At 29.2% G+C, this 13,264-nt stretch overlaps 1 protein-coding gene across 1 annotated transcript; it reads right to left on the reverse strand.

Moving 5' to 3' along the window:
- Positions 1-5,347: 5,347 nt before the first annotated feature.
- On the reverse strand, positions 5,348-10,183 carry LOC133673520 (glutamine synthetase cytosolic isozyme 1-1). Its single transcript, XM_062094375.1, has 13 exons — positions 9,943-10,183; positions 9,812-9,851; positions 9,624-9,727; positions 9,371-9,419; positions 9,173-9,279; positions 6,858-6,945; positions 6,638-6,766; positions 6,480-6,554; positions 6,337-6,390; positions 6,207-6,244; positions 5,923-6,082; positions 5,751-5,811; positions 5,348-5,663 (listed from the first exon to the last, which is right to left on the reverse strand). The coding sequence occupies exons 1-13, from the start codon at positions 10,014-10,016 to the stop codon at positions 5,572-5,574; spliced, it is 1,071 nt and encodes a 356-aa protein (XP_061950359.1). The 5' UTR covers positions 10,017-10,183; the 3' UTR covers positions 5,348-5,571.
- Between the last annotated feature and the right edge of the window lie 3,081 nt (positions 10,184-13,264).

The following is a 13,264-nucleotide window of genomic DNA, read 5'->3' on the forward strand; positions in this document are numbered from 1 at the left end:
ACCAGGCTGGATTTCAAAACTATGATCAGATAAGTAAAATATAAGATAGCCAAGCAATGTATTTTATTTTCAAATAAAATATTAATCAAATAAAGTTTAATTAAAAAAAAAAAGAATGATGGAATCTTAATACACCTATAAGAAGTATATAGGACCATAAATTTTAAGTCATCAAGTATCTATTATTATTTTGAAAAATAAAAAAGATTCCATTCCAATTAAGATTTATGAATTCCCTTAATCTGGGGATTTCCATTTGGATCCAATCAATGGTGAAAAAACTTTTGGGATCCTAATATTGGTGTTTTTAGGAAGATCCCAAAGCTAAATGCTCTTTGTTATTCTTTTTATTCAATCCACTTCCATTAATTAAAAATATGTATATATAATATAAGTACAGAAATCTACCATTAATGGTCAATAGGTTTATTAATCCAATTTTATGGAAATGGGCTCTTGTCTACAATAACAACAAAAATGGGCTCTAGGAATTAACAATGGAGGAGCTGGTTTTAATTTATGAAGTTGTTTAGTTAAAAAATTAAATTAAATTAAATTTTGTTTGTTTTAAATTATTATGACTTATGTTTTTTATTAGTTTTGATATATTGATATTAAAAAAATTTAAAAAAATATTATTTTGATATATTTTCAATTAAAAAACAATGTTCACTACACTTCTAAACAATCACTTACTTCACAGCCTGTGTGTTATTATGCAGTTCGGATAAAAAAAATTGAATGTAAGAAAAAATATTAAACCTAATCCGGATTTAAAATTAAATCATGTAAAAACTAATTTAATATAACCTAATAGACTTGATAGTTTTAAAAGCAATTCGGATGATAGATAAAAATTATGATTTAACTCTAAAATTAATTTTCAAGATAATATTATTTTTTTGAGTACTAAGATTAAGAAATATATGGATAAATATGGGCTTTGCTGCTTAACCAGCAAAACTAACAATTCGGATTGTGAATTCCATTGAGTTTGATGACATTGTTTTTTAAAATTATTTTTTATTTAATTATACGATAAAAAAATTATTTTTTGTAAAATCAAGAACAAAGATTATGGTAACTTCATTAAAAGTAAACTAAAATAAGTTATAAAAACCAATTCAAAAATAATCAAATATTAAAGAATGAAATTAAAGAGAAAAAAAAAGATGAAAATGTAAGATTAAAGGGGGGAAATGAAAAAAAAAAAAGATAGATTGAAGGATGAAATTGAAAATAAAAAAATTCAATACATACTCAATGTTAAATAATAAAATTAAAAAAATCAAAGAAAAAAATAACAAAAAAAAATGAAAAGGGGAGTAAAAAAGGTGGCTTTTACTATGTTTAATAAACTTATTTTTTAAAATTATTATTTTTATTTAATAAAATGATTAATAATTTAAAATGTAATAGGAAGGTTATCAATAAAAAATTAAATAAAAAAAACAATAAAAAATAAAAAATTACATTAAAAAGATATTTATTAATTAAAAAAAACTAGATTCACGTACCTAGGCGTAGTTAGGCCCACAAATATGATAGATCTATTTATTTTTTTATATGAGAACAAACGGCTTGTCATTTGTTTTTTATTAAAAAAAATAAATGACGCATTATCCATGTTCATATCATTATACGATATCTTATGTTAAAGTATAGTTTTTAATAGTCATAAAGGTAATCAAAAAATTAAAATCATTTTTTTTTATTTTAAAAACTGATTTTAACTTGTTTTTTTCTGAAATTATCTCAAAAATACATTGAGAACCTTTATAAACATATTTCCAAGCTCAAAAACACCCTAGAATTACTCTAAAAATAAAACTCAACCTACTAAAAGACAAAGAAATGCACCTTGATCATGTCTGTAGAGAAAAACCATCACTACTAAACTCCTTTTGAGAAAATGAATTCATTTCTCCTTCCCCTCTCTTAAACTCAATTATTAGTGCGTAAACTTAAGGGTTGAAAAAGAAGTTTGACAAAATTTGAAGGCAATCACAAAAAAATAAAATAAAAGGCACATTTTTAATGGTTAAAAAAACTTGTGTTTGCCTATAATGTTAATTTGGGTCTTTACATTTTAAATATTTTTTAATCAATAAAACTAAAATTATTTTTGTAAAATTAAACACCAACCAATACAAATATTTTAACGAAATAAATAAATATTTTAACCTGGTGATTAGGTACCCTTTATGGTAAGAACCAGCTACTTGGCGTGGATATTTTCCTTAAAAAAATAAATATATAAGTGTTTTGAACGTGTTTTTTTTAAAAAAAAAAATCAAAAAAGAAAATTGAAAATTTATGTGTACATCTAATAAAATAAATTAAAAATTATTTATATTAATAAATAAATAAAAATTCATTAATCATAAATAAATATAAAAATTAAAAAAAATAAAAGTTAAATATAAATTAAGATATTTGGTATCGTAACTTAGATCTTTGACACAGTTGTGTTTAATGATTTTGTTCACAAAAATTATTTTTTATTTAATTAAATGATAATAAAAATAAATACACATGAAATTGATTAAATAAAATAAATTACAAAATAAATATTATGTAATGTTACACGTATTAAAAACATAATCTAAAAATAAATATTTTTATTTTCTTAAAATAAGTTTCATTTATATAAAACATAAAGAAATTATAGATAAATTAAAACAATTTCTTAAAAAATTAAATGCATACAAAATAACTGTTATTTAAAAGAGGCTAGATAAACAAAAATAAAAGAGAGAATGAGTATTAATTTAAATATAATTTTAAAAATTATATTGAAAAAAACCATTAATTAAAAAAGCATTTTAAAAAGGAAAAAGCTAGTGTGTTGGTGCATGTGGTAAGGGCCGCCCTTATTTTTATTTTTGATGGGGCATTTATTTTGAAAAGAGAAGAAGTTAGATAACATGTTGTCTGATATTGCTCATTTTTCGGCCACCACGGTGGCTTGAAAAATAAAAAGAGAAGTTTTTTCGACCTGAAAATTGATTTTTCAACCTTTTTTTTAACCAAAAATATCTAGAAAACATCTTAGGTAACTTGATAAACTCTTCCATGACGTCAGAAAACCAAAAAAATCATTTCAAAACTTGAAATAAAAAATCTTACAAAGTTCAGATTTGTTTTTCTAAACAATTTCAAGATTAAAAAAACATCTAATATGAATTCCACTCATTAAATGAAATAATTGGACACCAATATTGATAGTTTTTGTGGCCGGAATCGGTGCCAACATGGATCTTCTCTTTCTAGTGTTGGGTTTTGGTAATTTTCTTTCACCTCTCTCAAACTAAGAACAAAAAAATAAAGAAAATAAGATGGATGTAATTTTAGAACCTAAATGGATGTAATTTTATAATTTAGAAAGTATGAGGACTATAATAAATATTTCACCCAAACTCTGCCATCCATTTCATCCGTGTTTCACTTGGAAAATTCAATCTCACCATTCCCTAACAACTTGGCCCATAATTAAGTTAAATAAGGGCTAAATTAAAAACAAATTACAAAAATAAAGTCATTGCGAAAAACTTTTACACAGTGCCATGCCATATGAGGGATCCACGCTAAATTCATTTATAGTTAATGATAACTCTACCTATCTCTATTTAACTATCTAATTTTTTTAAAAATATTTTGAGGAAGATTAACCACGAGAAAAATCTTTAGAAGAAGATTCACCAAGATATTTCAGATTTGAATTCCAATTTTTATAGATAATATTTAAGTATGTTTAATTTATTTATAGAAATGTTATAATTATAATTATGCAGTTTAGTCTCTTTTATTGTTATCACAAAAGATAATTTAAATTTGATAATTTTTTTTTAAAAAAAGTAATGTTTACGGTATAAATATACGGATGAACATATTCTCTTTAACCATGTGCATTGATTTTAAAATAAAAATAACTATAATTATACAATTCTTTTACAATTTTTTAAAATGTAAAAAATAAAATTATATTCTTTTACAATTGATTGATCAATAATTCAAAATAATGAATCAAGTTTACTAATACTTTCTTGAAAATCTAAATCAATTTAAATACTTGTAAATATGAAATACATATATATTTGATTATAGAAAAGAAAAAGAAAATTATTTTACACTGTATAGAGTCACATTTTTAATACCAATACTTGTCACTCTTAAAATTTATACAGAAAAACAATACAACATGTTAGCTAAGACCAGTACTCCTAGTGTGTGTTTAATATTATATATAAATTAGAGTTTTTTTTTCATAACAATAAAAACTTTTTAATAGAATTTATATATAATAATTAATTAATTAATTAAAAAAATAATATTTTAACCACAAAACAAAACACGAAAGCTAACGTGTGGTCAATGTTTTTTTTTTTAAAAAAAAAAAAACACAAAAGCAATCTCCATCGTTTGATCTTTATGAAAAACATGGTCGTGGGCCACTACCATGAGCCGACTCGGCTCGATGCCTTGAAGGAAGCCTTGGCTGAGTTCATCTCCACCCTTATTATTATTGTTGTCTTTGCCGATGAAGGGTTCGACATGGCCCTTGCCAAAGTCACAGACAGTGCTGCGGCTGCTGCCCACTGGACTCATCACTGCAGCTATCGCCCATGCTTTCGCTCTTTTCGTTGTTGTTTCTGTCGGTGCCACCATCTCCAACCAAAAAGCAACGGTGTCTTGCAGCAGTTAACAAATTTCTTGAGAATTCAGATTACTTGTTCTTGCTGATTAACAAACTTCTTTCAGGTTCCACATCAAAGTAACCAAAAAGAAAAAACCTTCAAGGTCTCCAAAGGGACGTCCAAGCAGTTTAGACTTGGGATTTTCACTAGGGGGTCTCCACTTCTAATCACAGAAACAGCGCGGTGGTCGTCTTGGATTGGGAGAGAGGATTACACTCCGTAATGTAGATGAAGGCCATCTTGAATCAAAAGCCACAGAATTCTCATCAACCCAAGCATTTCTTTCTCATTGGCAGTGGATAGAAATGTCAAAAGAATAAAGAACAAAGAGAACCTTTTAGGAAATTTTCAGAAATGGATACCAGTTGATTGCCGGAACCAGGAAATTTTATGGTGATGGGGAATAACTAACAACTATTGGTATCATTTTAGTTATTTCCTGAATGCACCTCGAAGAAAGAAACAATACATAAAAAACGCCGCAAGAAATTTCTTGCTTGCCTGGGCTTATGAATCATTTGATGCTACTGTTCCCTGGCGATGGAGATATCTTTCTTAAGGATTTGGTTTAGTGTGCAAGCATGTTTTGATTCATGACAAGATAAGCACAGCTATGGATGATCTTAAACACCTTCGCAGAACACTACGACTAATTAAACAACCTTTTTATTAAACAGGAGTGGATATGTTCATAACTAATCAACAGCCAACAGAATCGCATTTAAAGGAAACTATAAGAAAAATGGGAACAGAATGAAAAGCAAGCCATCAATCCAAAGCAGAGAAAAATAAATAGGGTTATTTCATTTTTCTTGGATCGAGAGAAATTTAGAAATTGTTGTCATCCATCATCTTCCAATACTCAATTCCCTCTCTATGGCTTCCAGGTAATGGTAGTTTCAGCTATCATTGATGTGACAACATAGGGATCCATGTTGGATGCTGGCCTTCTATCTTCAAAGTAACCTGTCAATTATAACGAAGTTATATAAGCTCATGCTCTTAATTTGAAATTGTGAGGTCATGAATCCAAATCAACAGGATGTGCTTTACCTTTTCCATCTTTCTCAGTATCACGACCAACACGGACAGATGCTCCCCTGTTTGCAACACCCTGTATGGTTTGGAAAGTGAAAAAGTTACTGAACAGAAAGCCAAATAAAAGGATGGCATGGTTCTATAGTGTGTGAAAGAAACAAAAAGGAAATTAAGGAGCTGAACTCACCCAGGAGAAAGTGTTGATATCAGCAGTCTCATGGCGACCTGTCAGCCTTCTCTCATTGCCCTCTCCGTAGGCAGCTATGTGTTCCTTGTGGCGCAGACCAAGCTTCTCGATGGCCTTCTTGATCACGGCAAACCCTCCATCATTTCTCATCGACTTGGTGCTGAGGGGAAAAATTAAGGCCAAACCATCAACAAGTACATTTTTTACATGTTTAAGCTCTAAAGAATCGAAGGTCTATGAGCATATAGTGAGGTCGTTTAAGAGATTTTGGTTTAGTGCATTACCTGTAGTTAGTGTGAGCACCAGCTCCATTCCAATCACCCTGGATATGGATATGAAAAACAAGGGATTTAATTAAATGCACAACCTTCTGAAACAAGCTGACAAAAAAATAGATTTGTAAGGAAGACAAACCGGGATTGGTTTCGGGTCAAAAGAAACCACAACGCCAGCGATTTCAGCAATTCTCTGTGTGACCACGCAGAATAAGATGTTGGAAGATTCCATTGAAAAGGAAAATATATTGACAAGAATGTCTTTGTAGTTGTGATACATACCTCAAGAATGTATCGAGCAACCCACACTTCATCACCAGCAGAGATTCCTATGGCTGGACCAACTTGGAACTCCCACTGTCAATTAATCCAACACATGAGCACGAATACTATATAAGTTTATTAGACCAGCAAAACAACAATGGTAATCAAAAGCATACCTGACCAGGCATGACTTCACCATTGATACCACTGATGTTGATGCCAGCATACAAGCATGCCTTGTAGTGGGAGTCAACAATATCACGGCCAAAAGATTTGTCAGCCCCCACTCCACAGTAGTATGGACCCTGAATTGCATGAACACAGAACTTGTAAAGTGACATTCGGATAATTTATTTTATTAATCATGCTCAGAAGATATCGAAACAAATTCCGAACCTGGGGACCAGGGAAGCCACCTACTGGCCACCCAAGAGGCCAGTTGATGTCCTTCTGGAGAAGAGTGTATTCTTGTTCAATTCCATACCTGATCATAGCATACAGGACATCCAGAATTAAGTATCAATGCTATTTGAAATCAAATTTATGGTCAATGCAATAAAAGAAGGCGATCCCAGAATGTTCATGAAACAAAATATAATTGCTACAGATAAATAATTCTCTTTTTTGCAAGCTAATGAATATATTTAATGGTTTCTGGATAGATCTTGAGTCAGTTTACGATGATTGACCTTTGTTGTTCGGGTAGAAAACAGCATTCTAGGTGTACAAGATTCTTTACATTCTTGTATTACGGTGTAGGAGCAAATTAGTAAGTGAAAGGCATGATCATCTATTATGCTATACATGATCATCATGATAGTTGAAGGATTTGGTCAAAACCATTGTTGTTTTCTGATGCTAACTGATCCTCACATGCCAGCAAATGAACAACCAACTACTAAATTCTATAAAGTCATTATTGTGAGGTGGTAGCTAAGCACTTGATTCTGTCACAGTAGCGGACACCTAACCAGAAGGGTTTTTTTTATCTTTGCAGACATGTCTACTACCACTTGGCAAAGGCAAAGTCCTAAACCAAAAGAGTTTTTTTTTCTGAAATTATTATTTTCATAGAAAAACCAAGGTCAGGCAAAAAATTGGAAAGGAAGTCAAGCCTTGGCAAAAAAAAAAAAAAAACACATCATGCTGACAAAATGTTATCATAGCATAGAGCAATTTCCGAACCTTATTTTATAAAACTCTAAAGCCCAATGTTGACTAATTCATGCCCCAATAGTTGACTCCAAATGAAGCATAAACAAATAAATTTGAAACCCCATGTAAATTATTCAATCATGAAGTGTAAAGAAAGTGATATCACAGAAGATAAAATGCTATAAAAAACACAAGCCGACCCCATAACACAAATCAACCCAGCTCAAAATGTCCATGTAGGACAAACAATTGCTTGGTTCAAGCCCTAGTTGCATTAGAAGCTCGATGACCTCACATAGTTCAAATTATTGCAACAAGAAACTTTGGAGAAGATGTGCAAGTTGTATACATAGATAAACTAATAATGTAAACAATTTATTTTAATTCCTGTGATGATGATGATGATGGTAACAAGAAAGTTTCCAACAACAATGCAAAGCAATTTATATGTGAGCGAGTCTATCAAATCCTCTCTTTAGACAGATCGAGACATATGGCATAACAAAACAATAAAACTGTACATTTATTTATTTCTAAATCTTCTTATTACCATAAATAAGTTGGTGAAACAAAACCAAAGAGTTCAATTTCTATATCAATTTCATACTTTTAAGCCCTAAATCTATAGTTAAGCATGAAAGATTTGTATTTGGTATTATAAGATAACTACAAATCTAACACATTTTTAAAATTAGTTATGAAGAGCATCTTCGATATTGTTAAAAAATAATTTTTAAAAATTTATTTTTGACATTAACATATCAAAACAGTTTGAAAATATATATAAAAAATTCATTTAAAATAAAGAAAAAAATAGAATTTTTTGAATTTTTTTTAAAAATATTTTTGAAATACAAAATAAGCTCTAAAAAAATATCCTTAAATTCATGTTGGATAAATAGTAAAAAATACCCTTTTTTTCAGTTTAACAAAACTATATAACCAATTCAATGGACTTTTAGCCAAGAAAAAAAAAATTGACTTGAGGAAAATATTAATGGCAACCAAGCTATGCACACATCCCACTATCTCGTGGTTAAAAAATTCAAACATATTAACCATTGTTATCGATAAAGACAATGACTTTGACCATTTTAAGATTCCAAAGGGCACCATTGTCGAGTTGGGATGCGGATGTGCTTCGTATACAGAGGCCAAAAAAAATGTCATTTTAAAGAAAAGAAAAATAATGGCTTTGGACCCCTCGGAAAGGACACCGCCGTAAATCACAACCAAAATTGCCAAAATATTATATGGTATTTGATTGTGCGAGGATTATTCTTTAAAATATTTTTTATATAAAATATATTAAAATAATTTTTTTTAAAAAAATTATTTTTAATATTAACATAATAAAACAATCTAAAAATATAAAATATTATATTACTGTGACACAATAAATACCATCTAGCATGTGATAACCACAAATTAAACCATATTTTATATATCCATGTCTATAATATGTTACTACATACTGTATTATATATATAAAAGCTATTATTTTTCAGAGAGATGTTAGGTATGTTTTCTTCTGTAGAATCAGGAAAGGTAATTACCATGGCTCCTCAGCAGCAATAGCAGGGTTGCTAAAGATCTTGGCAGCATTGAACCTCTTGTTTGTTGGAATTGGCTCACCAGCTGGTGTGTAGGCATCACACATCACCTAAAATTTGGTTCAAGCCCAAGAGACATTATATTTCCCCTTCACGGGATTGATTCGAGAAAATTGAATCTAACGGCCAAGAATTAATTACCAAGATGTTGTTTCCTTTTCTAAATGGATCCTTGAATATTGCTTGTGGGCTGATACAGTCAAGATTCAAGAAGTAAAGGGATCAAACTGTTAGATGCAGAGGGAGAAAAAACCTGTTGATCGAACCCTCTTATTTCAAGAAAAATACTCAGCAAGATCTACCATTACTCGTCGAGAAATCATAGCATGGCCACTGATCAAGATCGAAAGCAAAGTGATATGCAAATTAAGAGTGATGAAAGATTGGTACATACTACAAAATGACCTCACTGTCTTCGCCAGGGGCCTGGCCTGTGCTAGAACCATCATAGTTCCACTTGGGAAGTTTGGCAGGGTCGGTCACGGGACCTGGCAGAGTCTGTTAAATACATCACAAAACTGAAGGTAAAACACTGGCCCCAAGTGATCAAGAACTCCAAAAAAGAAAGAAAATAAACCCCACCCTTGCTTTGCTCCTCAAATCCATTCCAGATCCACCAATCCTACACACACACACCAAAAAAAAAGTGTTAACATGAGTGAAACAACTTGGTGATCATGATCGTAGACTAAAGAGGGGAAAAAAGAGAGTACCATATGTATTCAGCAATGATCTTGTCAGTGGTATCAGAGAGATTGATGTTGATGAGATCATTAAGGAGAGACATGGTTGATACTGTGAAGAGGGTGGAGAGTGGCAATAGTCAAATAATCAAGAGGAGAGGAGAGGAGAGGAGAGGAGAGTGGTAGAGAAAGGAAGGCGTGGTGGGGGTTGTTAAGGAGAGGAGATTTTCCAAGTCAATGCCACCTTATTAAATTCTCCAACAAACAAGGAGGGTAAAACAAGAATTCAGGGAAAGTTCTAGGAAGAATATTCAACACGAACATTGCATCCCCAAAGTCAGGGAGTACCGATCAAGTTTATGGAATTTGTGGTTAAAAAATATTTTTATAAAAAAAATTAATTATAAACTTTTTATACAAAAATATATAATCCATAATTATAATTATAAAAGAATGGATTTTGTATTTTTATTTGATAAAAATATATATTTTTTATCTATAAATTCAAAATATTCTATCTTATTTTTTTAAAAATAAACATGTTATCTTACCTTAAAATAATTGTACCCTGAAAAAAAAAAAAACTAAAAGGAAATTTTTTTTTTAATATGATACTACCAAATATATGCAAATATTGATCAGCAAATTAAACTAGGTATCTAACTAGTATATTGGCCTACGCTTCGTAACAAGTTAATATTAAGAATATAAAAAATATTTTAAACGTTTTAGGCCTGATTTTGATGCGCAGCACGTATCAAGAAACTAGTTTCATATAAATTAGTTCATTTGCCAACGTTCCATTGCGGGCCGAACCATGTTTTTAAAAATGTAAAAAAAAGTTATTAATAATGCAGAGATTTTTTTGCAATGCTATAAACTCAAGCAAGACTATAAATTTTTAAGAGCTAGCTCGATATGAATTAGTTTATTTAATAGGTTTAAAGGAAACTTGGATGACTTTTTTTTTTTTCAAAATCAATGTTAAATGATAAAATTGAAAAAAATAAGGCAAAAAATAAAAGAGAACGTCGAGCTATGTAAACTTTTCAAACTAGTAATCAGGATATTAGACCAAAAATACCATAAATGAAAAAACAGTGAAACTCAATTCCCAACAAACATAATATCGAACGATGAATAATCACTATTATTATTATTATTATTACTTTTCTTATTGTTATTATTATCATTATTAATATTGTCACTATCATTATAACTATCATCATTACTACTATTATCAATAAGTAATATCATAATTATTATAAGTATTATTATCGTGATCACTAACATTATTATCGTTATTATTATTACTGCTTATACTATTTTTATAATTATTATCACCGGTACTATAACTAATATTATCATTATTTTTATTCTTTTCACTATCATTATTATTACTACTTATAATAATTATGATATTACTTATTGATAACAATGGTAATAAAATTGAAGAAAAAAATTCTATAAAAGGAATAAGTACAAAATAAAAAAATAAAAAAATAAGGACTAAAATTGAAAAACAACAAGTAAAGAGGACAATTGTGCACTTTAGCTGTCAAGAGAGAGAAAAGAAAGAAAAAACTAAAAAAATTGATCACCGGTGGCAATCCAACCATCATCAGCCTACACGCGCTACACCGTGTGAAAGAGAGCACGACTGCGTATATAGAAAAATGACAAATAGCCAGATTTGACCACGGGGCAGCGTCATATGCGCTACCTACTCACTGGTGCGTGTGGAACACAAGCTAGCAGCTTTTGGATTAAACAATTAAAAAAACATGAAAATACTAAAACACCCTTATGACCCTTTTAATTACACAAAATACCCATGTGAAAAATACTAAAATACCCCTAAAGGCAAAGCTTATTTTTGTCTTTTCTAAGGTTAAAGGTGTTATTTTACTGTACATGGAAAGTGAAAAAACCTGAAATAGCAGCCTGATTTTTTATTTTTATTTTTATCTTGAAGGCAAAGAAATATTTTTACGATTATAAAAATTATGAAAAATCAAGAAAGCCTTTAATTAACAATTCAAAATTTTATTGACTCTAGAGGTGAAAAAATGTTTTTACTGTGTTAAAAAATTTAAAAAGACACATACCACCCCAAACAATCTTTTAATAACCACTAAGCTAGAGGGAAAGACCAAAAAACCCCAAATCAAAGGCTTAAATTTAACTCATTCAAGGGTAAAATGGTAATTTCACTACTTAAATTTAACTCATTCAAGAGTAAAAAAGTAATTTTACTATAGCAATCCACAATAATATGTGTATAAAGCTATAGTGAAACCCCTTTGTTGTTTAGCTTTTGTTAATAGACGTGACAATTACTTTCTTTGTAAAAACTAATCATTTAAGATTCATGGGGCTTATGTTTTACTAGGTCAATGCATTAGTTTCTATGAAAAATTTGTTTGTAATTGTTTTTTATGATTTAGAATGTGTTCAATAAATGATGAAAAATTAATGAACTAGTCAAAAACTAAAGAATGCTAGATTTAATAGGTGTTTGAGAATATGACAGAGATTGCTTTTCAAATTGCTTTTTATTTAGAAATGCATCAAAATTATGTTTTTTTTTAAATTTTATTTATAATATCAACATATCAAAACATAAAAATATAAAAATAATTAATTTTAAACAATGTTTTTTGAATTTTAGCCAATCTTTGTTTCTATTCTAAAACTAGTTTTTTTAAATATAATTTCTCATTAACTCTTGAGTTTGGAAATGGGTGAAAAAGATAGATTTAGTCTTTGTTTGCACAAGATAGCCTAAGTAACTGTTAAAACATTCATCGGCGTGCTTAATTTGCTTGTTTCTTAAGTTTTGATATAATTATTATTCTTCAATTCATTGTCTATTATTCCATTATTAAAAGAGTTATTTAAATTAATCTCATTATTTTTATTAATTCGTTGAAAAAGCTTATCTATTATAATGTTGTTGGTTAAACATCTATAAAGAGCAATAAGATATTATTAGAAATAAACAGAAAAGCTTATAACAATGAATTATATAATGAAAAAGAGTGCTTAATTACCCAAGAACCCAAGATAAATTTTGTTTGCAATTTTTTTATGAATAGGTGAAAACACACGGTGAAAATTATTAATATTTGTTTGTGATTACACTTCTTATTCCATATTTAAAAAAATACACTCGACATATTACCATTAATATAGTTGTTAATGCTTTACATACGAGATAGGAATGTGGGAACTCAATCAACAAAAAAAAACTTTTTAAAATATTATAAGTTTGCTATTATAATTAATTTAATATCCAAAATGTTTCTATAACATCTTTCCCCTTTTTATTGCTTTTTTAATCCAACTTTCC

This window comes from Populus nigra, chromosome 14 (genome assembly GCF_951802175.1).
Source record: "Populus nigra chromosome 14, ddPopNigr1.1, whole genome shotgun sequence".
Lineage (NCBI taxonomy): Eukaryota > Viridiplantae > Streptophyta > Magnoliopsida > Malpighiales > Salicaceae > Populus > Populus nigra.

Coding starts and splice junctions, on each gene's coding strand:
- LOC133673520 (XM_062094375.1), bottom strand. CDS start 10,016: ATGTCTCTCCTTAATGATCTCATCAACATCAATCTCTCTGATACCACT. Junction 6,946..9,172: donor ATTGCTGCTGAGGAGCCATG/GTAATTACCTTT, acceptor TGCTATGATCAG/GTATGGAATTGAACAAGAAT. Junction 6,767..6,857: donor GTGGCTTCCCTGGTCCCCAG/GTTCGGAATTTG, acceptor CATGCAATTCAG/GGTCCATACTACTGTGGAGT.